The following is a 26264-nucleotide window of genomic DNA, read 5'->3' as shown; positions in this document are numbered from 1 at the left end:
AGATTATACTTAGTACATATATTTATAAATAAAAAATCTCCAAATTCCGAACGCTCTATGTAACACATACATTTTACATTTAATTAAACTAGAAATTATATATTACACAAGTGATATTTTTTATATATGATTTCAGAAATGACGTGCAATATTTTTCGTTAAAAAATCGTCGGTAAAAGAATAATCGTCAATTTTTCAGATTTTCATTATTTTGAAGTAACAACGTTATAATAATATAAAAATTAATAATAACTTAACAACAAAAAAAAAAGAAGAAAAACGTATTTTTCGCATTTCATTACGTGAACACAGAAATGTTTTCGCGCATAAATATTTTTACACAATTGCAATTTTCTTTTACGCAATTTAATTGCTGAATTCAACTAGAAATTATATATTACACAAGTGATATTTTTTATATATGATTTCAGAAATGACGTGCAATATTTTTCGTTAAAAAGTCGTCGGTAAAAGAATAATCGTCAATTCTTCAGATTTTCATTATTTTGAAGTAACAACGTTATAATAATATAAAAATTAATAATAACTTAACAACAAAAAAAGAGAAGAAAAACGTATTTTTCGCATTTCATTACGTGAACACAGAAATGTTTTCGCGCATAAATATTTTTACACAATTGCAATTTTCTTTTACGCAATTTAATTGCTGAAATTTGCTTAAGAAACAAATAAGATAAATAACAATAACGATGAAGCGACTTCTCGGGAGCTATATCTTTCGTGATGCATTTGCAAGTGTAGTTGCGTGCAATCAATTTGATCGCTCCTTGTAACAAACTTAATTCAATGAACTCTTCCACAAACCTGAGAATCGATGCCGCCCAAGTAAGGATATCCACTCTTCGCCTCGCTAGGGCTGTGTGGTGTCACGTGAGGTGTCATCCCCGTCGAGACTGGCACTCCGGAGGAAGATGCACCACCTTGCACCATGCAGGCACTCATATTTGACGCAGTTGGACTGACGCTACCCAGACTGCCTAGACTGAGATTGGTGGAAGTCAGATTGGAGGCGAGATTGCTGCTGCCGTAATGAGAAGCGTTGAATAATCTACAATATGAAAAGAGAATGTCGAACATTTATATACAGAAAAATAGATGATGATATAATAAGATGGATATCGCTGATTTATTTGTCGTTTGATTACTTAGTTTTACAAAAATTATATGCAAAATCCTATTATATGAAAAATCCTATCGAAATCATCTGTCATTCCTTTTGTGACATAAAATGAGTCGAAAAATGTTGATCAGTGTAATTTAAAAATATTATTTACATTTTATTAACTATATAATACATATTTCTACTAATAATATATAAGAAGAAAAAAATAAATATGAAACATTTAGTTTTAATTTTTAAGAAATGTGGAAAAGATTCTTCATTAGACAGATTTATTAAAATCATGAATTTGTGTGTGTGAATATGACATTATACTAATTAAATATCGACGAACAAAGGTAGATTCTCACGAGTCATAGATACTGATCGGTTAAAGGAATATATTATTCACCGATATTTGTAATTATCCTTCTCCGATCGATATATTGAATATAAATTAACTATTGTATGCGTACAAAAAAAAATAAACGACTACGTGGGATCCGATGAAATGAGTTGCAGTTACAATGGTGAAAGGTGTCCACACGCGGTAATACGAAAATGAAATTCCCTCGTGGTTTTCAAAGTGGTTACCGCCGTTTGCAAGGCGATACCGCTAACACACGCACTGCGAATCGGTTAGGGCGTGTCGAGGGCGGCAGCGGCCGATTTCCAAACACCGTCGCGGCCCTTTGAGCATTTCGGTACACCACCGTGATTAAGGATCTCGGATCGTGTCTCGTGAGGGATCAAGCTTCGTCCTCTCTTTTGCTTTTATTAGCATATTTAGTCATTTCTTAAATTTCAAACCAAAGAGATTATTGTAATTATTTTAATATTCATAAATGCAAAAACGTGGAGAACCAGGAGCACATCGTGTATGTTTTATTTAATACGTTTCAAAAACATACAAATGGATGCATATTTTTTATGACACAAAAGATACTAGAACATACATACATGATAAACGCGTCAACGATATATGAAAAAAATAGTTGATATAAAAAATTAAATTAAAAGAGAATCGCCAAAATCTCTTTTTAATTAAAATAAACTCAAATTAATATATTGATATATCGATAATATACGATTGCAAAGCGCAGTTGATACTTTGAATGACTACGGTTAAGCACACTGTAAATCTTTTCGATATTTTTTCTTTTTCTATTTAAAAGGTAAGGCGACGTTTTCTAGCGGAAGCAGCGATTTATCGACTATACTTCGTGCACAATCTATCTACGAATCCTTCTACGAATCTATATTCATGCGGAAGAATATCTCTCTCCTCTCTCATAAATTAAATTTTTTCTATAGACGTGTTAACGAATTCTTAGAAATTTAATAGTGATCAAGTCTATAATCTATTTAGAACCTGTAATTTTGGAATTAAAATTCGTCATCAAATAAAATATAGAACTTGCATACTTCATTTAAGGATAAAATGATTGTAAGTTTCTTTAAGAGAAAAAGAGAGATAAATTATTTAAAAATACTAAATTTACTTTATAAATTATCGTTTCTCAGTATATTAAAATTCATCTTCTCTTCTTTCTATTAAAAAATATTAATTAATTATTAATTAAAATGATTCGCTCTATTACTTCTCAACATTTATCTAAAGTAAATTCTGAAAGTCGACTCTTTAAAAAAAAATACATTATTAACGGAATTCATGATTACGTTTTCTTCGATTTTAACCGAATAATATTTTCGAGTGAGTTTCAAGACTTGTCTTCTTTCTTCTGCTAAGAAATGCATTGATATGACTCATGGTTATTTTATAACAGTCTGCAGTTTCCGCATTGCTTAAACGTGAAATGACAAAAATGAAAATCATTGTCTGACTATAAAAGGCACCTCCCACGTGGTAAGTTGACACTTCACTGGGGGTCCATAAGTTCGGATATTTAAAACCAGCGGATGCTGCGTATATCACGTGATGGTTGGGCACAGGAAATGTATATAAGTTAACGGTAGCGATTGTACAGGTGTCCAAGTGAGACAGAAAGCTTGAAAAGCAGAGGAAGCGAGAAAGAGGCGCGCGCGAAGATAAAGACAGCGAAACCGGGGTGTTTCGAACAATTAATTCAGCTATTGTGGCGTAATAACAGGTTGCTCCGATGGCCGTGTTGCTACAGTGTGTTGTTACACGCCGAACGGACGAGTCGGTTCACTCTAGCAGATAGGGGAACAGAGAAGAAGAAAGAAAGAGTGAGAGAAGAAGATACGGAGAGAGTGGAGAGAAAACAAGGAAACGAGAGGAGTGAGAGAGAGAGAGCCAACAGGGCCCCACCGACACGTTTTCTGTGTGGTCCTCAATTATGTTGCTTCTTGGGCCTCCATAATGAAACGCTACCGGCTAATAATCCAACCCGGGTCTTGATCCTTCGGCATAGGGTGTATGTACCTGCGCCGTGATCTAGCTTTAACCGATCGTGGCAGCATCGCGAGATAGCGACGTTCGATCGCGAATAATCTTTACGGGGGTGTTCGCGGATGAGAGGCGTCGCGTTCGATCATTTCCATATCATTTCGGGTTGTTCAAAAAATGAATAATTTTATTGTATTTTTGCGAACGTAAATTATAAAATTAAATGTTAACTAAAATCAAATTTTTGGAAAAAATTGTTGATAATTAATTGCCAAGAAAATTGAAAGTCGTGAACAGTAACAATAATAGCTGTCAAAAATTTGTGATTGACTTAGATCTGTATAATTAAAATTTCTAGAATAAAAAATATATTACATCGAAACTCACCCATAATTGTCCGGAGTCGTCCGTGGCCATTGCTGCTGGGCTGTATAATAATTATCCCCATAGTTGTAATGCTGAGGGTAATTCGCGGTGGTTGCTGCAGCAGCAGCAACGCTCGTCTGTCCATAGCTCTGATAGCTCTCAGCACCACTGCCGTAATGTTGAGTTTGGAAGGATTGTAAACTCATGGCGTTGAAAGCGTTCAGCTGTTGGGTATTGAGCTGTTTGCGAAGTCTGGCGCGTCTATTGCTAAACCAGACCTGCACTCGCGCTTCTGTCAGCTTCGTTCTGCAAAGAAAAAAAAACATTCGCGATTATTAATAAAAATATAAATATATAGTGCCTATTATGAAACGATAAAACTACATTTCAATTTTTCGACTCTCTGTGATCAATATTACAAATGTAAATTTAAGTTTGAGTTGTTTTAATAATCAATAATTAATTTGATATATTAATATATAAATCTAACATTCTAACATTTAATTTAATAATTAATTCGATGCTATTTTTTATTTGCATGATTTATTTATATCTTCAAATGTGTAAAAATTTTGATGAAATCTAGATATAATATTTTTCTGAAACTCACTTTTGTGCGAGTTCTTCTCTGGTATACACGTCAGGATATTGCGTGCGATGAAAAGCTGCTTCCAGTTGCTCCAGTTGTTCACCAGTAAAGGTAGTCCTACTCCTGCGTTGTTTCCTCTTTAACGCGATGCCAGGTTCGCTTTCCGTGTCAGAGTCGTCGCCACTGCTTCCTGCTAAAAATATAATCAACAATAATGATGTCACTTGAGTATGGTGTCATTGAAAATATTACATGTCAAAATAAAAATACTTAATTTTCTAAAGATCATCCATTATTAACGAATTTGTCTCAGGATTAAATTCACTTTTCTCTCCTCGTTTGCCAAAATGGGATGTATTAACAGAAAACACAAGTTCTCTACTCGGAACTGACATTAAACATCATCGATGGCTCTCGAGATGAGAGACGCGAGCGTTCTTTAATAGCGGCGAGAGCATCTCTCGATCCAGCACGTGCTGCACGTCAGATACCGAAGATAGGAAGCGAGTCGTTCACGCCCACAGTTCACACGCCGGTCTCAGCAACCCACCATTAAGACCCTACTGATTACAGCCGTGCCCAGCCGAACCTATACTAAACTAAAACACCGGAGAAATTAGGGTCCGCCGCGAAGAAATTAAGTTCTTTGACATGTCCCGTCCCACCCGAGCTAAACGAAAGCCCGTGGAGAGTTCCTAAAGAAGAATCGTTGTCTGCTCCCACGAGACACTATTTATGGAATTTCGAGTTTGATTTGTAACCCTTTCAGAGCCCGATTTGTTCTCCACGGTCCCTGTTACGTTGACCTCAATACCTACATCGTTAATAACTACTTCGACTGTTGAAAAGAGTCACGAATTATTTCATTTCTGTTTACTGTCTTTTTTTCATTTGTCCAAAGTTCAACTAACAGTGTTTATCAATTATTTATTATTTTATTTGACGATCAAGTTTCTTTCCGAGGATATAGTTTTTTTTTCATAAATTGTGGTGCACATCATTTATTATAATATATGCAATGTAAAGTTTGAACGTATCAAGGTATCTCAAGCGTTGTTGAAGCCTTCATTTTTCGCAATATATTGCATAATTTATGAATTTATTTACCGATTAAATCGATCAACCGACAGGACGTCTAAATCAATAGCACCTGCGCGAACATCAGCCAGAATTCGAGAACCACAAAGTGTATGGCGGTTTTCGTCAGATTAAAGAGCATCGCGCGCTCGTAAATCGTCGCAGCGCTTTGAGGAGCATACCTAATGATTTTTTTCGAGATCTTAACGCTTTCGGCGAGCTATCAACGCCCGTCGATACATGGGAACCGAACGCATATATTTAAAAAAAAAGATTGCGCGCGCGCGCGATTATCTAGTAGTTCTTTCACACAAATAAAATTTAACATTAGCATACGTATACTAATATTTTAAGAAAATTTATTTGCATAAATTAAAATACTGTTGTATTTATTCTAATAATAAAATGTATAAAAATTAACTTGAATATTATTTTAAAGAGAATAATATTTATAAAATTAGTACAAGAAATAAATAAAATAATTTAACGGCGCGCTTATAGCGAAAGTAGTCGAAATAAAAAACGTTTGTGCATATCTGCGTAATTATATACCTCGTCACTCTTAGATCGACTTTAGATAGAATAGCAATCGCGAAAAGCAGGGGATCGAGTCGTTCCTCGAAAAACGTCGAGATAAACATCCGCGGGAAAAGCTGATGTTAAATAATTACTATCGTGAGATAGCCAGGCAAGGCAACCTGGCCTCTCGAACGCGGCCAATGAATGGTCGGAGGTCTCAATCACGGCTTTGCCCCGCAGTAAGAGCATCTAAATCAATAGAGAGGGTGCCCTTGTGTTCCGCGAACAAAATGGGGTGTGTTGTTGGCGGTTTGTAAGATTAGAGGCAGGCGGCGGCCACGAAGACCGAAGAAGAAGACCACACGCCGCGTGCGCGTAGTTCCTCCATCTTGCTTGCGTCTACGCAGGAGCCTTCAACATCCTCGTCGTCTCGTTTCTTCTTCTCGGCTCCGACTACTCCCTCCCTTTGACCGTTCCACCTGATTTCTTCTTTCACGTACGTCCGACTCTGTTCCACCTGACGTCTCCCTCTTTTACACTCGCCACACGGCCGATCTGTCCCTCTTTCTTGTGTCCCGATCGTTCCTCCCGATTTCTTTTACCGAGGGACAGACCGCGAGGTTATTTATCGCGCGTGTTCTTGGCTACTGGAACTGCTGAGTGATCTTGCGTTCTGGGACTGATGTTGCGACAAGAGGAGAGAGAGGAATATGGAAGATGAATGATGTAGGGCGAAATGATTGGAGTGTGTATTTGTGTGAGATCCTTTTTTGGATTCCTACACGCGTTCATTTCATCATGTAGTTGATCTACTAGATTGTTTGTTATTTCTAATTGTCGCAATTTAATGTCTAATTCTTATTATTTATATTCTATTAATCTATGACTCCCATCTTGAAAGAAGTGATTAATAAATGTTAGAATTAGAATAGCAATAAAAATATTAATAACAAATTAAATGATCTATTTCAAACACACTAGGTAAAAGATTTTTAGAAACATCTTCGAGGAAAATATTCATTAACATTCTTGATTACGATGATGTGTCTACGTATTATAATCGCATTAATGCATCAAGTTGTCTCACTTTTTCTTCTCGTCCTTGGATCCTCACCATCCATAGGCCATGTCATAAACCGAGCAAATACATTCCTGATACTTTGGTGCTAAATCATTACACTACGATCGAATAAAAAGAAACGCGGATTCTACGTCCGAGACGCGTATTCAAAAAGATCTCGTCTCCCTCTGCTTATTCTTCTTCTTCTTCGTCTTCGTTTCCTCTCCTTTCGCGGCGGTACATTAGCGATGGGAACAGTGTCGGACTCTCTTCTTGTTTTCCCCTTTGTTCGAATTATAATACATAATTTACCCAGCTTGCAAACGTGGCACACAAAAAAGATCTTTGTATATGCTTCGAAAATTTTATCGAAGCATTCAATCGAATCGATACTTTTTGATAATCTTATTTTAACATCTCGTCTCAATAAAATCATTCTTGTCAAATATCATCATTAATAAATCGTTGTAAATCCCTTTGATTATTTAAAACGTATAATCGCCTTTTGAAACGAAAAAATAAATATTTTCTCTTTAATGTATTCGCTATTTCAAACTTTTCGGTTATTTATATTTTTATTGAAAATTACATATTTGTGTTATCGCAATATTTGTAATCGAATCTATCGCAGCGAAAGCATCAAGTTATAATACAGATAATGTCGAAAAACGGGAACGAAGATTACTGCTTTCGCAACAGCATGAAAAGATTGGTCAAGAAGCGACAGAAGCAACAGGTCGAGTACCCTCGTGAATCCTTGCGCGAAGTTGCAATCTCGAGCATACGTCTAATCAAAACTAAATCTTCCCGACAAGGTAATAAACTCGACACATCTACGCGCCACGGGACGCCTAATATTTCTTCGCGCCCCTTACCGCCGGTAATAAATAAAAACGAAAGGAATTCCCCTTTACATGTTCGCCGACCAGACCTATATTTCTACCAATCCCGGCGTGCCTACAAAACTGCTGGATACTTCAATAAGCAGAACCCTCGTGTACAAACACATGTACATACATATATTGCAGACAGAGAGAAAAAGATTCACATAATATTTAACACATGTACTAAATAAGCTACTAATATAACAGCATATTGAAAAGTAGTTACATAATAAAATCCTTCTGTGTAGTCAATAATTGAAATTTTTATTATACGATTAATAGAAATTTTAAATGAAACGATAACCACTTTTTGATGCGCAAGTATGGGGAAAATATCGAGTCGCATTTCGAATTCAGCGAGCAGACGAGATACGGTCACCTTGCTTTAATTAACTTAACATCACGGCTACGCTATATAATTACGCTTATCGCTCGATTAACCCTGGATGCTGCATTTTATGTTCGCTTCGTGGTTTATGCGGTGTTAAAATGACGAGAGATGTATCGCGGATATCGCACTTGAAAATCTCTCGACAAAGAAAGCGCAGTGATTTTAATCGCGTCGAAAATCTTGATAGCTCGATAATTGTAAATATTATTGATTAAAACTCACCGAGAATGCCGTCGATGGAATGATTCCTGCGTGGATCGTCGTTGGGGCGAGTTTGATTGGCTGGTCCACGTAAAAGTCTGGTGATGCTGGAGACAGACGGTGCCGAGGCTTTGTCGCAGACTCCATCCTGCTGGCAGAACCGCGTTGGACTAGTTAGTATAATTTTTCTACATTTATTCGATCAATTTTTAAATGTCATTACTCGCATTTTTTTCAGAAAAATAATGAATATATCAGATTATCGCGTAAAGAGACATATATTAAAAGCTGTCAAAAAAACATTTACGTGTCTACCTACGTAATATTCTTATTTGGATTTCGTCATATTTATTTCTATCAAAAGGGATATCTTATTTTTCCCTTTTTTGACACTCATCTTTCCTTTCTTACCTCAAAATGATTTATTATTATTTCGTATTAATAATGCAAGTGCAATAACACGGGCGATATCAACATTTATGTGTCTACCTACGTAATATTCTTATTTGAATTTCGTCATATTTATTTCTATCAAAAGGGATATCTTATTTTTCCCTTTTTTGAAACTCATCTTTTCTTTCTTACCTCAAAATAATTTATTAATTTCGTATTAATAATGCAAGTGCAATAACACGGGCGATATCAACATTTATGTGTCTACCTACGTAATATTCTTATTTGAATTTCGTCATATTTATTTCTATCAAAAGGGATATCTTATTTTTCCCTTTTTTGACACTCATCTTTCCTTTCTTACCTCAAAATGATTGATTAATTGCGTATTGATAATGCAAGCGCAATAACACGGGCGATATCAACGGACCTTTATCAATTTCTCCCGTATCTCCCAGCTGAAGATGCCAGGATTTTGCCGTTTGAGATCCTCGATCCTCGCCTCGACTTCCGGCGTAGCTACTCGCGGTTTGCTGCCGCCGATCACGCCGGGTCTGATCGATCCCGTTTCCTGATACCGGTTCAGGATTTTAGATACGCATCCGTGAGACACTCTCAGCTGTCTCGATATGACGCACGGTCTGACACCGGCCGCTGCCATCTCGACGATCTTCAAACGAATATGATTCGGTAATGGACGGCCGTTGATGAACACACCACCCAGCTGGTTCACGCGACCCTGCCCTGCAAAAAATACCAAAAATGATAACGCAATTCGTTTACACATTGGAATCATCAAATGTAATATTTACAAGTCACGAGTTATGCACTGGAAAAAAAATTTTGTTGGGTTAACAAAAATTCTGTTTGAAAATGGACGAAACGGAATTACTGGTTGAATCTACCAGAATTCCTTTTAATGCAACAAGCATCTTGTTTGTACAACAAATCAGTTTATTGGTGCAAACAAGATATTTGTTGTATTAAAAGGAATTCTGGTAGATTCAACCAGTAATTCCGTTTCGTCCATTTTCGAACAGAATTTTTGTTAATCCAACAAAATTTTTTTTCAGTGTGCGGAATTAATAATGAAGTAGGTAAGAATTTGTCACGAGATTGCGCAGTGTCGGAAACTTCAAACGAAAATCACGTAGATCAGAGTCACTACTTTGAAAGGCATAATTTTCCGGCGTAGTATACAATAAGTTTCTCCTCCTCTCTCTCTCTCTCTTACTTTATAAAACAATTAGCGCCATTAACATATACGAAGCTAAATATGTAGCAGCTGTACTCGAGACAAAAAGGAAAAATCACCATGTACATTGGATAGAAACGCAGTCGAGGAAAAATAGCGTGTTTTTTCTCGCCGCTGATATACAATGCACGGTATGCAGTGTGCACAAATGTGGCGCGGCCATTTTTCTCGAAATAAATGAGAATAAGTGGAGACGGACAAAAGTGAGAAGAAGAAGAAGAAGAAGAGGAAGAAGAACAGAGGGAAGTAAACTCGCGCAAAAGAGGGACCGCTTAGCGAGACAAAGCGCGGCGACACGCGAGGTGCCGCTCAAACGCCGCTAATTATCGGTAATTAGTCCATCCCCCTTAATTAACTTAATTATAATCACGAAGTCAAACAAACGGCGTTACACGCGACGGAGTCGAGAGAGAGAGAGGCTGGACCTCGCGTGCTTCAGAAAACCACGAAAGCAGGACGCGTCACGAGTTACGGCCCTGGTTTTGCGCGGAGCAGTAAAAGCTGCGGACGAAGACGAAGGCGATCTTAAAACTCGGAGAGCCTTAAAAGCGCTCTCTCACGCGGCGACAATGAGGGGCCTCGACAACCAGGGGCACGGCCCCGTATTCTCTACGTTTGTACGTATTTACATAAAGGAAGTTTTGCATAAGAGACACGCTCTTCGAGAAGAGGCGCGGGCAACTTATGTGATCTGCTCTGGTCCAGAGATCTGACTGCATATTTTTCTTGGTAATAAAATAATAAGTATGAAATCAAACTTTGGATTCTGTTTCTCGATAAAATATCATTTTTTTAATATACTGTATTATTAATTCAGATTTTATTCATAGGTGATTATTTTATCAGTCTCGCGTTAGGATAATGATAGTCACACAAGTGGTAAACAATTTTTCGAGCAATTTTATTTCTTTGAAGATTCCTCAAATTCTATTAAACAAGTAAATTTCTTAGAAAATAATGCCAAAAAATGCCTAGATTATCGCGACGATTTTTCAGAGGCGCGGGCAACTTATGTGATCTGCTCTGGTCCAGAGATCTGACTGCATATTTTTCTTGGTAATAAAATAATAAGTATGAAATCAAACTTTGGATTCTGTTTCTCGATAAAATATCATTTTTTTAATATACTGTATTACTAATTCAGATTTTATTCATAGGTGATCATTTTATCAGTCTCGCGTTAGGATAATGATAGTCACACAAGTGGTAAACAATTTTTCGAGCAATTTTATTTCTTTGAAGATTCCTCAAATTCTATTAAACAAGTAAATTTCTTAGAAAATAATGCCAAAAAATGCCTAGATTATCGCGACGATTTTTCAGAGACGCGGGCAACTTATGTGATCTGCTCTAGTCCAGAGATCTAACTGCATATTTTTCTTGGTAATAAAATAATAAGTATGAAATCAAACTTTGGATTCTGTTTCTCGATAAAATATCATTTTTTTAATATACTGTATTATTAATTCAGATTTTATTCATAGGTGATCATTTTATCAGTCTCGCGTTAGGATAATGATAGTCACACAAGTGGTAAACAATTTTTCGAGCAATTTTATTTCTTTGAAGATTCCTCAAATTCTATTAAACAAGTAAATTTCTTAGAAAATAATGCCAAAAAATGCCTAGATTATCGCGACGATTTTTCAGAGGCGCGGGCAACTTATGTGATCTGCTCTGGTCCAGAGATCTGACTGCATATTTTTCTTGGTAATAAAATAATAAATATGAAATCAAACTTTGGATTCTGTTTCTCGATAAAATATCATTTTTTTAATATACTGTATTATTAATTTATATTTTATTCATAGGTGATCATTTTATCAGTCTCGCGTTAGGATAATGATAGTCACACAAGTGGTAAACAATTTTTCGAGCAATTTTATTTCCTTGAAGATTCCTCAAATTCTATTAAACAAGTAAATTTCTTAGAAAATAATGCCAAAAAATGCCTAGATTATCGCGACGATTTTTCAGAGGCGCGGGCAACTTATGTGATCTGCTCTAGTCCAGAGATCTGACTGCATATTTTTCTTAGTAATAAAATAATAAGTATGAAATCAAACTTTGGATTCTGTTTCTCGATAAAATATCATTTTTTTAATATACTGTATTATTAATTCAGATTTTATTCATAGGTGATCATTTTATCAGTCTCGCGTTAGGATAATGATAGTCACACAAATGGTAAACAATTTTTCGAGCAATTTTATTTCTTTGAAGATTCCTCAAATTCTATTAAACAAGTAAATTTCTTAGAAAATAATGCCAAAAAATGCCTAGATTATCGCGACGATTTTTCATAGGCGCGGGCAACTTATGTGATCTGCTCTGGTCCAGAGATCTGACTGCATATTTTTCTTGGTAATAAAATAATAAGTATGAAATCAAACTTTGGATTCTGTTTCTCGATAAAATATCATTTTTTTAATATACTGTATTATTAATTTATATTTTATTCATAGGTGATCATTTTATCAGTCTCGCGTTAGGATAATGATAGTCACACAAATGGTAAACAATTTTTCGAGCAATTTTATTTCTTTGAAGATTCCTCAAATTCTATTAAACAAATAAATTTCTTAGAAAATAATACCAAAAAATGCCTAGATTATCGCGACGATTTTTCAACAACAAGACGACGAGTGGAGATCGCGTCAGGTTAATAACAGTTATACAAGTTGTAAAAAATTTCCCAAGCAATTTTATTTCTCTGTAGAATTCTGCAAACCGAGTAAATTTCTTATCGCGACGATTTTTCAACGACAAGACGACGCGTGAAGGTCGCGCTCAAGAGAAAGAGAGAAAGAGATGCGTCGCGAATCCTCGGCAACCCAAACATTTTCGCGATCTCGCGGCGGCAAAGTTCGTGATATATTCTCGGCGGCTACCTGCTGCGAGAGCGCGGAGCCTAAGAGTCCGCTAATTACCACGGCGTAATTCAAAAGACGACCCCCTTCCCGGGCGCGTCCAAGCCACTCCGGCACAAAAGTAGTCCCGTTTCGTCGTTCATCACGGGGCCCCGGAGATTTACATCCCCCTCCTCCCCCGCTTCCCCGCCGGGATCCCTCGCGCTCTTCGTAAGGACATATCCGCGAGTGCGTGCAACGCACACACTCCCACACGCGCCCGTCGTGTATAGGCCGGGTTACGGTCCCGGCCGGACACCTCTCCGGTGTATGACGTCAGTCAGGCCGCGGGGCCCGACGGGATTACAGGCAAGATCAAAAGGCGCCGCCGCCGCCGTCGACGAGCTCTCGGCGCGCGAGCACCGCGGATAATCCTAGCGTGAATTTCGGATAAATTGGATGAACTCCAAAATCGGAAACTGAAGTCGGAGACGCGATAATTAGCGCGACAAAATTTAAGCATACAGATATATACAAACAAAGAGAAATTAGCACGCTTAATAGAAGATTAGAGAGGTCCTTCTAGACTTGAGACAAGGAGTAACAGAGAAAATCATTTTCTCAACAATTTTTGCAGATAATAGCGAGGAAAAAATGAAAAAAAAAAAAACATGAGAGAGATAGGTGATTAAGGACAGTTAAGGAAGCAACTTATCAATATTCCGCGAAGGTATCCGTTGAAGATTGTACAGAGTCACTTATTGAGGAATTCGCACGGTGACACGGGAATGTCAGGAATGCAGAGGCTACTGTACATTCGTTTTCGCGTCGCACGTGTGTCAAACGTCTTTCGCGTATGATGGATATATGCACCGATCGTTGCACTCGCGCGTGGAACTCTGTACTTTTACGAACTGCGACGATCGTAACTCGAGTCACGGAATTGAAAGTTGAATGTACCACCACGCGTGCGAGCGAGCCCTTTTACTCGCGTTTTTGTTCCCTATCCGTCGATGAATATTGTTCGACGCGTTCTTGCGAAACGCGCCGCTTTCTCATCGCATTTCATGCCATTAGTCTCGGTATCGATTGCAAAAATCTACGTTTTATTTTTCTTTCGATCGGAGAAATCGAAGTGATTTATATCTCCGTGGGGGACTTTCGGAACAACGAGTTTCTTTGATTCGAAAATAGTGAAATAGAGTAGATCCGATATACGAATATATAAAGGAAAACGCCGAAAGAATATATTTTTTTATTTATATTTCTCCATTTAATGTATTAAATTTGGTGGTATAAAAAAAATGCCTATCTCAAGAAGACAATTTAATCCAATAAGCAGCGGGTGAATGATTTATGCGTCCTCACGTAATTTATTATAGCACGATCGCGGCAGTCATTTTCGCGAGGGTCCTTGCTGAGAGGACCACCCTGTTGAAACGAAGGTCGGGGAGGAGAAGACACGTGGTCGAAAAAAAAAAAATAATTTCCAGCATGAATTATTGATAACGGGCGATTGATTGTCAGCGATCAAACTTAATGTCCACGATCCGCGCGTGTGTGACGCGATGAAAGGGCCACCCCTATCCGTCCGATCTGAATTCGTCCGACGAAGCGTCGCGCATCATTAATATTTACCTGCGAGGCAGCGTCTCGACCTCGATCGAGGGTGCTGTTATAGACGCGGACGAACACTAGAGAATTTCCAAATAATTGACCGGGCGGTACGGGCGTTTCATTACCCGACGCAGGCCTCAATTAAACCTTTTTCTCCGGTACATCGGCCTCGATAAATTATTACGTGCGAAGAGCCGACGCACCGTATTTTGCGGCCGCGACATTCGCGGTTTACGCGCGAGCCATGCAATTACGCTCTTTACGAGATTTTTCTTTATGGTAATCCATCCCCTTGTCGCGGTTGCTTATCGCTCTTAAACAGTAATAACGACGTAATCCCGGGTATTAATTGAATCTCATTAAGAACGAGATACGCGATCGCTCCAATTTTACGTGATGAAGCGCGTGATGGAACGTTTTCGAGAATTATAAGATATCATCGCTGAATTTGTTATTCAAGGCTTTTAACTTATAAGTCTGATCATCGTCCAATTACGACATAATTTCCAAGCTATTCCGCGTTACGCTTTTTATCCGACGTTCTTGATTATCGGTGACCGGATTCATAATTTTTCGAGCAAACTTGAGAAAAATCTGTCAAAAATATACGCTTCACTATATATCTTTTATACGCCGCTTAAATCGCAAAAAAAAATTATCGACATAATTAATATTATTGTACACGCAATAAATGTTAAAGCTAGCACTTTGTTTGACTATTGTTACATATCGCATAATAATTTTGTCAGGTAAAAATGAAAAAGGTACCGATAAGTAATTGCGACGCGGAAAATTCCGAGAGCGAGGGTTAATTTCTCAGCAGGCAGACACGGAGCGACGACGATCCGTTCGTTTCGTCAATTACGCAATCTGCCGTGATACGACTGTATGGCGATCGTCACTATAGGCGGGACCCTCTGGATGGGTGGAAGATGAGAGCGGAAGGTACACGCGCGTACCTGAGTGGGAGTAACCCGCATGTACCGAAGGGATGCATGTACTTAGCGTGCGGTGTGAGTTCCGAGTCGCGCCAAGGCTTCAATCAACGTGCCGTCGCCCGGGGCCCATCCGATATCAGACATTAGGTACCCACGGGTACCGTATCTTTCCTCGGGACTCTCTTCCACGTTCCGACGCCCACTACGCGCCGACTTGTGTATCGAACTTTATTCGAGAATTACCGTCCTCTCTCTCTGTCTTTCTCTTCCGCGTGCTCCGAAACGATGGATAAACAATTGTGATTTAAAGGCACACATGAGAGAAAGCGATCCGAATAGATCGTTCGCCATCTGGAGAGTACTGTTATTGCCGTCATTAGCTCTCTCTTGTGTTGTATGTGCAGAAAGAATTAAGCAAAGGCAAATTTCATATTCTGAATTGCGAGATCGGGATAAGGGTTGGAAAGCAACATAAGTAGATTAATATATATGTGCGAATATATATTGTGTATATTAGGGTAAGAGTAAAAGTATTGGTAAGATTTATTATAATATATTATATTTCTTTTTTATAAAGTGTTAAAATGTCAATCTTTAATCGTCAATCTTAATTAAAATGCATAAGAAACACAATAGACCGTTCTTTCATCCCTTGAAGTTTTATACGTCGGCGTAACGCACTGTTCCATAAATCATAAATTACACAATGCGGAACGACATACGCGGGCTTCTGTATACGATTATTTATGCACAATTTCTCTCTCTTTCCAGACCTCTAAATCATTCTAGTCGACGATACCCGCCACGCGTTTACATTGCGAAACGCTTCTATATACAGATTAGTCCTTACATCCGGATTACATAAGGACGTGAGTTTTTTTTGTCGGTGATAATTTTCAGGTCGAATTAATCGATCGGATGGATCATCGATCGGACAGTTACGGGCATTTACAGAGATGAAAGTCGCGCTATTGAAAGTTACACCGGCGGGCAGCGAATAATTCAGTCAAAGCGCACATCGTAAAACCATTAACATCGGTTGTAAAATATCCGCGGCACCGTTGCCGGCAGGCGTCGAGCGTCGCTTGTGAAACTCGCACTGACATTAATTGCGAGATTCCCTATGAGGAAGAGTTTCTGCGAATAGCGGAAGTAACGCCACTTTTGTTTCTTTAAATACTAGTAAAATTCATTGTCGGAAAAAGAATTACCGAAAAGCTTTATTTTACATTAAAAATGGACAAGTTGTCAAATTAAATCCTTAGGTGAGAATGCACATCTTTTGAAAGATTTATATTATTTATGGAATCTATCGTATATTTAATTAATATAAAACAAAATTTATTTGTCGTAAAATAAGATGGCAAAAGAGACATAAATATCTCCCATTAATTTTTATATCTTTAAATATATTATTTCTTTAAATACTAGTAAAATTCATTGTCGAAAAAGAATTACCGAAAAGCTGTATTTTACATTAAAAATGGACAAGTTGTCAAATTAAATTCTTAGGTGAGAATGCACATCTTTTGAAAGATTTATATTATTTATGGAATCTATCGTATATTTAATTAATATACAACAAAATTTATTTGTCGTAAAATAAGATGGCAAAAGAGACATAAATATCTCCCATTAATTTTTGTATCATATATAAAACTAATTATATAAAGCTAGAAAATATATTCTGACATTTAATGTCGAAATAATTCAAAGGAAATTGTTTCAACCAGTTAAAACAAATTACTGCAATTCTTATCTTTATATGTCAGGCAATTATGAATATAATAATTTCACTTCATGGATCATTACATTGAAAAATAGGAACATAGTGTTTATTATTCTATTAAATCGGCAAATTATTTAGAATTTCCAAATGTTTAAAATTTGCGTTGCGAAAATACTTTCTTTAAATGATCCAAAAATTATTTAAACATTTTTTATATAATCTTTGCACCAAAGTATTGCTTAGTATTGTATTATAGATCTATCTCAAGATCTCAATATATCATCTGATAACTTGATAATTATTATACAATTCTTACCTTGAAAGGGGTATCCAGTGAAATAGGGTGCCATGTTGAGAGTGCTGACTGCCATCTAGCCGTTCCTGTTTCCAGGAGAAATCTCCCTCTTCGTTTTTCTTTCTTTCTCTTCTTTTATCTTCCTCTTTCTCCGTTGTTCACCAGCAGCATCACCACAACAAGGATCCTCACTTTCCTCGATTCCGAGTCCTGATTACACTCGATCACAATCCGAATCCTCACTTTGTCGCGTGTCACAATCGACCTGTCCAACGATAATGACAGATAGTGTCCAATAACAAGGGCAACCGATTCGAAAGGATTTCTATTGCAAAGAAACGCAACGAGACGGGTTCGGCACCCTCCTTATTTTTGTTCCGAGGCAAAACGAGACGGATCTGTTGGCTACGGTGTCTCGGCTCGAACTGCCGGTTCCTGCGGTTGCGATCGTCTAGAACACGCAAAGGAACGAAAGGGAGGCACGAAAGGAGGAAAGCCTCCAAAGAAGAAGGCTCCGCCTTCATCTTGGGGCCCCTTTGAAGAACGACTAGCCGACGGTCCCAGCCGTTCTCTTTCATGGCTTTATCGGTGATGCTGCATTGGTCACCTGCCAGGTAACTTTGCTACGGCGGAGGTGGTCGCACGTCCAACTCCGCCTTGTGAAACAGAAACCTTCCACCACCATCTCCCACGAGAGAGACGAGGAAGTTTTCGAGAGCGACTTACCCTCCCGGCGGTTCGCGATATCGATATCGCGCGATCGCAAGCTTCTCGCGGCCGATCCGCGCCGATTTCCTTCGCGGATTCGATGCGGATCGCGCGGTTTATGATCAGGAAAGAGATCAAGATTTCGTTCGAATGCGCATATTGCGCTCGGCTCGACGGTATACAAAAAACTGGATCCATCTTATGTGATTGGGTGATATATGATCTCTAAGCGGAATTAGAAAAAAATATTAATGGATGTATGTGATTTTAGAATTTTTTACCTTGGCATTATGATAAAAGCATGAAAGATACGCGTACATTTTTATTAAGCGGTTTTTCAAAATGTAAGACGGAAATATCATTGACTTTTCTACTTGTCCGTCATAACTATCTTACACACTAGTCATTAACGTTATTGTACGTTGTTGTACGTAACGATTATATTATTGTCTTAGTATAAAGAATATTTTCAAATATTTTTATCAGTAATTTCATTGATTTCTCTAATCTGAAAATTAATACATATACTCCAAGTTTGCACGTGTCATAATAATTTCATTAATTTTCAAACAATTTTAACTTTATACTCAAATAATAAAAATTATTGTAACATGCACATGTACAATTTAATTTACTATTTAATCTCAGAAATAAATATTTTTATCGGCTCTCAATATAAGGAATATAAATATGATGTTTTCTAAGTCGGACAATAGAGCCTTAGAAAACATCATATTTATATTCTTTATATTGAGAGCCGATAAAAATATTTATTTCTAAGTTTATTCACGCCTTGGCCTAATCACGGTATTTACTAACATCTACTAAAAAGGCAAATGAAAAATATAGGAACGAAAGGGTCTGAATAGCTTAGTTGGTAAGAGCAGTCGCCCGGAAAGTGAAAGATTCGGGTTCGATTCCCGCTTCAGCGACTTTTCGGACCTATATTTTTCGCGCCTATTTCTCCATATGTATAAGTTTCGAGATTAATTTATATATGGAACTTTGGGATCTCAAATTGAGATACAGTTCCGAATAATTAATTTTTCGTTCTTTGGCTCTATTGTCCGACTTAGAAAACATCATATTTATATTTCTTACTATTTAATGTTTCTAGTACATTAAATTTGACATCCCTATATTAATCATTCTGCGCTCTTTAATAATGCTAAGTAATTAATGACAGGTTTTGATAGCAATACGCCGCGACGATAAGACTCGAACTCACCGTCGATTCTAGAAAATGGCATAAAAACGCGAACCCCGATAAATTCACGCTATCTAATCTCCCTTTGATTCACACGAATGCCGCGGCCGTCGACACTCTTGTCATGAAACCTGCGCTCGACCGCCTCGATGCCATCACGCATCGCGTGATCTCGCCAATGAGATCGTGCGCGGTACAGAGAGAGGTCCGCTGCTCCCGCGGTCGCAATTCGGCGCGCATCGTTAATTAAAATTAATTACGTTTGTCGAGTAATCGTGCGTTTAATTGAATCGCGGGATTCCACCGCGGTCGCGAGGCTTCCGTCTGGGACGAAGGTGGAAAATGGAACGGCAGAATCGACGGATTCTGCACGGACACGCTCCTTTTCTCTGTCCTTAATCTCTCGTACATTACGGCGCGTGTAATCGCCGCGCGATCGCGACGATATCATTATATCTCCGTTTAATTAATGTCGTAAAAATCGTTCGCGCGTGCGTGAGAATCGAGGATCATCGGTGCGAGGAGCAGAACGACGGGAAAGAAATTTCCTGCGTCGTAGAAAAAAGGCTGGAGAAAAAAAAAAACAGTGAAACATCACACACCTAGAACGCATGCGGCGAGTCATTTCTTTCTTTCCTCTTGGGACATTAGACATTTCGGACAGGTTCCCCGTCGCGACGAAACCACCTCGTCTGATTCGCGTGTAATCACTTCGGACATCGACCGAAAAGCCGCGCGGACTCGCTCGGACGAGCATCGCAATCTGACACAATGGGTTCCTTAGGTCCCAGCCGTTTCATTAATATACGCGTTATACAGCCTGATGTATATTGGCTGCGACGATTATTTGGTTTGATCGCGCGAAAGTAACATTTAAAATGCACCGCGTATATAAAGACGTCTTTAAATAATGAGGTTTCGACGATTAAATTTATTATTTATACGGTTTACAAATGTCAACGTGTATACAACGAAAAGAATAAGTATCGCGCATTATATGAAAGGCAATTTAATTTATCCGAGTGAAGACTCGCGCATTAAGCGCCACGTCAATCAGACGTCGGGAACTTTTCCGCGAAGATCACGGGGGCTAATTAATTGCGAGCCCCGGTCGCATCCGCGCGATCCGCATTAATCAGCATCGAAGTGCGCGTGAAGAAAGAGAGAGGGACTCTTTTACGCGAAATTTATGCGCGTGCCCTCGACGCTCCGTGGAGAGTCATCCCGGATCGGACACGCTGTTGCGCCTTTTGCCGCTTTTGCCGTCATTAGGCGGATAATGCATATCTTAATGATTACGAAACGAAACACTGACGCCAGGATGGATACGGTGTAAGTACGCCGATGAATGGCGTCCAACTATCCGGGACCACCGTTCGCCAACCGTCCGCCAGCCTCGTCCCACGCTCCCGCAATCAGCTCCCCATAAACTACAATCACGACACGTGCTATCGCGCCGACCGGCGCATCACACCCTGCAGATAGATGATAGCCGTGTGTGGATTAAATGCTGCGGAATAGATTGGCTGGCGATGGTGCGCGCCGTGTTCCGGGAATTTCGCGCTACCGCGCGATCCTCTTCGCGATAGCAGGAGACAGTCTAATTGTAAAGAATGATCGGTGTCAGTGATGATCTTTAAACGCGACAATGAAGATTCATTGAGAAGATTAAGCTTTTTTAATGAATTAATTTTTGGGTGAACGAAATTAAACATTAAAATCTTTTTTTTTTCTTCTCAGAAAATATTGAATAAAAATGTGTAGGTATTCGAATGAAAATTGAAACTAGAGCTCATGATTGATTGTAACCGATGTAAAGAATGATCGGTGTCAGATATGATCTTTAAACGCGACAATGAAGATTCATTGAGAAGATTAAGCTTTTTTAATGAATTAATTTTTGGGAGGACGAAATTAAACATTAAAATCTTATTTTTTTTTCTTCTCAGAAAATATTGAATAAAAATGTGTAGGTATTCGAATGAAAATTGAAACTAGAGCTCATGATTGATTGTAACCGATGTAAAGAATGATCGGTGTCAGATATGATCTTTAAACGCGACAATGAAGATTCATTGAGAAGATTAAGCTTTTTTAATGAATTAATTTTTGGGAGGACGAAATTAAACATTAAAATCTTATTTTTTTTTCTTCTCAGAAAATATTGAATAAAAATGTGTAGGTATTCGAATGAAAATTGAAACTAGAGCTCATGATCGATTGTAACCGATTAATCGATGAAACTAATTAATTATTAATCGGATAAATTACTTCTTTGATTACGTGTTATTTTTATTAGAATTTTATAGTGATATAATAATTGTGTAGTATGTATACAATGTTTACACAGAAAAAAAAGAAATGTCAAATTAAACTTAAATTAACGTGTTCGTTGTTTCATATACACACAACAACAATTTTTAAATTTTAGAAGAAAAATCTTGGATAACAAAATAAATATATTAATTAACCGGAATAATCGATTTAAAGATTAATCGAATAATGATAATCGATTACCTGTTAACTGATCGGTAAATTGATTTTTCACCGGTTAATTAATATGTGTTCATTATAATAAACTGAATGCAATATGAAAGCTATATAAATATAAATAAATCTTTTCACATTCAGTATTAAAAATCAGAATAAACGGATAATTAGCAATGTCACGCGGAAATGCACAAAGCGCAAAGGAATTAATATAAACGTAACGTGAGAATTGTACAAACGGGGGCCACATCATCCTCCGTTAATGCACTTCGAAGAAATCATTTGTACTTTATGAATGTCACATATGCAATATTCTATTCCTGACGTTTAAATACAACTCATTGTCTTGTCCGACACAATGTAAGAATCTGTTGCAAATTCAACCTTCACGCTTTGACATTCGCTTTGCACCCGTCACGTGGGGTGCACAATCCCGTCCGTTGTCTTTCGAGCGCGCTAATCTCGGGAAAATACGAGCGTGCCCGCGAATATTATCGCAACACGAAGTTAATTACCGCATCGCGCTTTAACGCGACTCGCAGCAGCACGAGAAGAAAAAAATATAAGATAGAAATGGCGGATGGTCTCTCACGACGAATATGCGCATGGCGCAGGAGAGGATCGTAACGGTGTTATGTGCCATTAAAGACAGCAAACATCGTAGCTTTTATGCGCTGTGGAAAATCACGAGATTGTTCGGGGACATTAGCACCAAAAGCCCGCTGGATTCTAATAATCGTCGCTCCCACGGCGACGTACCTACGCTTGATTAGGGCATCCCGTCCATCGTTGCGCGCACGATTTGCAATCAAAATATTTTTCATTCGCCTAACACACAATCGCGCGAATATAGGGGACCTGCAAATTGAAATTTTGAAGTGACGTTCGCGATAAATATCGAGATTATTCGAACCGAAGATAAATTGCAGTCACCCCGTAGAAGTTGAAGGCGCGATTCGCTTGAGCGATATATCTGTCAAACAATCATGTCTCAATCATTCAAATCACTGTGGTGAATAATCGCTCACCACAAAATGGTCTATATATTAACTTTTATTCGCCTGAGTTTCCGGATGAGCTTCGATAGAGATCTGTGATTTCCTACGAATCGCCACTCAAATGATCAATCGGTCTGTCGGGATCGATCGCGAACAATCTCGTGTATCCACAATTTGAACGCTGCAATTGGAAGTGATCCCCTGATGTGAGGCAACCTCGTTTGCCTTACAGGAGCCTTTTCCCTCGGGCGCGCGTCTCTCCATGTGAGCTGGTCAATCAATGACGACGAGGTGTCAAATCGTAGAAAAACCGTTCCCTCGGGTTTCAATCGGTGCATTTATAATTGTTATCTCCTTTGACCAAGAAAAATTCTTTTACCTTTCGGGACAATATCTTTGTACTGAGAAGCTCCTTGGTTGGACAGAATCAATTTATTATCAAAAATATACATTACGAGTAAAATAAATCGAAAGTATCTGGATAATATTTAAAATTAATACAAAAATATACTTTTTTCAAAATATGCATTTCTTGCTAAGACAAATAATTGACAAAAATCATATTTACCAGAAATGAGAGAATTAAGAGCTTTACGATATCGATACTTAATAGAATTTTCTCAAAATATTACTTATAAAATTTTTGTTTTTATTTTTTATTTACTGTATTTAAAAAAGATTTATTATCAGCCCTAAGGATTCTCGTCGCTACTAAACACGATTCTATAGAACCTTTTTCGCAGGATCCTGAAGATTATCGCGCTCCTATGGGATTCGCATCAAAAGCTTGTATTAAGAAGTAGATTGTCAAAAATGAATTTAAAGGAAAGAAAAGGACGAAAATATTCCCCAAGGACAACAACGCCCCTAATTATTCGCCCATTCACACATTTACGTGCAATCACTTCTTTTATATCGATCAATCAGTTTGTAACTATTACTCACGCATTAATATATTTTGACAGAATTCTTAATATTACAATGGCAACAATTTACCCTCCTGCAGGCATCGAAACATTTTTGACACTTTGTTCGCGACAAGTCAAGGAGCATAATTCGCACAAGTTAGATTCAAAAAAATGGAACAACAATTCGCACGACCATTCATTTAATTTGTATAAACGCAGACTTTCAGCTTTTTATCAAGCTACAGTTAATTTTAATCTTGCAAAGATTGATATTCTTTTTATATTAATATAAATTAATCGCAAGTTGTTTCTCTCTTTCCATTGAAAATTTTTGTGTTAAGCTATATCTGTATACAAAGATTTAAATTAGTAAAATTTATTAGAAAGCATGTATAATCTTTAAACATCCGAATTTAACAGCTGAGTTACAAATATAAATTATGACAAGTAATTAAAGAAAGATGCATAATATCTTACGATCGCGTGCAATATAAATCATTAAAATTAACGGTAAATATCTCAAAATACTTTATAAATGCATACCTACAACATATAAATATTCGATAATTATAAGATATAAATTCATAGTTTTATATTTCCGCGGAAGAAGATGAGTTCAAAGCTTTCTAATTAGTCGTGAATACGAGTTTTTAACCTTATGCAATAATCGCCGCTAATATCATGTATTATTAATGTAATATAAGATATCCTACTGTTAATTATGAAGGAACTTTCCCAACGAATTATACTCGTAAATCATTTTCTATGATATCTAGGCGCGAGTAAATCGTGCTGTTTAGAATATCTAGAGTATCATCTAGAACAGAGTTCGAAACCAGGTAGTCGTTGATGAGAAATTGATAAATTCCTGATGCTCTGGTATAAGAGGCGAAGGCGGACGTTACCAGTTTCAATCTTGTGTATACGATGTAAGATTCTAATATATTAGGTTTTAAGTCATTGATCATCTAGCGTGAGATCAAGTTGATACTTGCGTTAATCGTAATATATAATTAAATGCAATCGAAATTTAATATCAATTATCGAAACATCTCATGTTAGTTATGTAATGTAAATGTGTAATACTGAACATCAAAGCCACAAATTACTACTCTAAATTTTATAAGGCTAAAAAGATGATATATATATTTTTATAATAAATAAATGCGTAAAAATACGCCGTGCTACAATTAATCTTCTAAATTATTTCGAGATTTCAAGATACCTAAAAGAGAATTTCGAGAATTTCGAAGATGAGAAATGCGCGGCTAAGTGAAATCTTACATTCAACGATACAACCGATCTCTGACAGATCGCTGATGCGCATCGATAAGTTAATAAGTTAATATAATCCGCAGTTCCACATGTGCCCACGGCGAGAGCCGAGGAAATGTATATATCTATATCCGCGCGAGGCTACATCACTACCATAAGACGATGGAGGGACCGAAGCAGGATGCAAACCATTAAATAACAGCTCGCGGGGTGATAGATGGGTCGCATGCCGATCGTTCTTGTTGGCAAAGCCCATTAAAGCGCGTGGGTCCGACTCGAGTCGGGGTTCGCATTTACACCTGAGCTTCGACTTGCCACCACCACCATCATCACCACCACCGGGTACCAGCAACGCGAGGCCTCGATAGGGACCGAGCGAGAAGGAGAACGGGAAAGCGAGAGGCTCGGGCCCCGGGACTTGGCCCGCAGTTAATTGCCAGCATTTAATGAGCGTTCTTTGACGCGCCGCGCGAACCGCCACGGTAAGAGTCGTAATGGCTGCAGCGCTTTCCTGACGACTTCACGTACATATCGTATACGTACGCCTATATACCTGATCGACGAAATAAAAATGCTCGCTGGGAATATTATCGACCACTATTGCAACGTATAACTCTTTCCCACCCGATGAAAATCGTTTCGCGCGATTGAGATATTAACGTCGTCCAGTTCCGCGAAGGATGCGTTCGATGTATCTGATAAGATCGTCGTTTAGATCAGGATTTCCTCAGTATTTTCTAGGAATTTTAAGAAGACAATTTTTTAATATGACGGTAATCAGTAAGAATTTTTCTAAGATAAAGTTGATTGAAAATAAATTTCCAATTTATACTGAAATAAAATTCGTAATTATTTTCAATTTGTTAAGTTTTGCATACTAAAAAATAAAAATATAATAAAGAAAGAAAAATATTCATTTATCTTTTTATATATAATTATTAAAACAATTTTGTAGGAAAGGAAAAAATGTAGATTTCAGATAATCCTAAGGCTAAAATCTGCATTTCCACTAATCTTCTCAAAT

At 37.7% G+C, this 26264-nt stretch overlaps 1 protein-coding gene across 4 annotated transcripts; it reads right to left on the bottom strand.

Moving 5' to 3' along the window:
- Positions 1-288: 288 nt before the first annotated feature.
- LOC114942037 (protein gooseberry) lies at positions 289-18065 on the bottom strand. 4 transcript variants are annotated; one of them, XM_029317306.2, is made up of 6 exons: positions 17676-18065; positions 9402-9715; positions 8600-8729; positions 4468-4639; positions 3879-4163; positions 289-1069 (listed from the first exon to the last, which is right to left on the bottom strand). In XM_029317306.2, the coding sequence occupies exons 1-6, from the start codon at positions 17728-17730 to the stop codon at positions 805-807; spliced, it is 1221 nt and encodes a 406-aa protein (XP_029173139.1). In that variant the 5' UTR covers positions 17731-18065; the 3' UTR covers positions 289-804. The 4 variants fall into 4 exon arrangements, with proteins under 4 accessions (XP_029173139.1, XP_085343100.1, XP_029173140.1 ...); XM_085486974.1 differs by having other exon boundaries at positions 4468-4636; XM_029317307.2 differs by having other exon boundaries at positions 8600-8726.
- Positions 18066-26264: the final 8199 nt, after the last annotated feature.

Source organism: Nylanderia fulva, unplaced genomic scaffold (assembly GCF_048542155.1).
Source record: "Nylanderia fulva isolate GAGA-0341 unplaced genomic scaffold, ASM4854215v1 Scaffold5, whole genome shotgun sequence".
Lineage (NCBI taxonomy): Eukaryota > Metazoa > Arthropoda > Insecta > Hymenoptera > Formicidae > Nylanderia > Nylanderia fulva.
This window is presented reverse-complemented; position numbering and strand designations above follow the sequence as displayed.

Excerpts from the sequence above, each read along its gene's own strand:
- LOC114942037 (XM_029317306.2), bottom strand. The coding sequence starts at position 17,730 with ATGGCAGTCAGCACTCTCAACATGGCACCCTATTTCACTGGATACCCC. Across the intron at positions 4,164-4,467 it reads AGAGAAGAACTCGCACAAAA|AACGAAGCTGACAGAAGCGC; the intron begins GTGAGTTTCAGA and ends TTTTCTTTGCAG. Across the intron at positions 1,070-3,878 it reads ACGACTCCGGACAATTATGG|ATTATTCAACGCTTCTCATT; the intron begins GTGAGTTTCGAT and ends TTCATATTGTAG.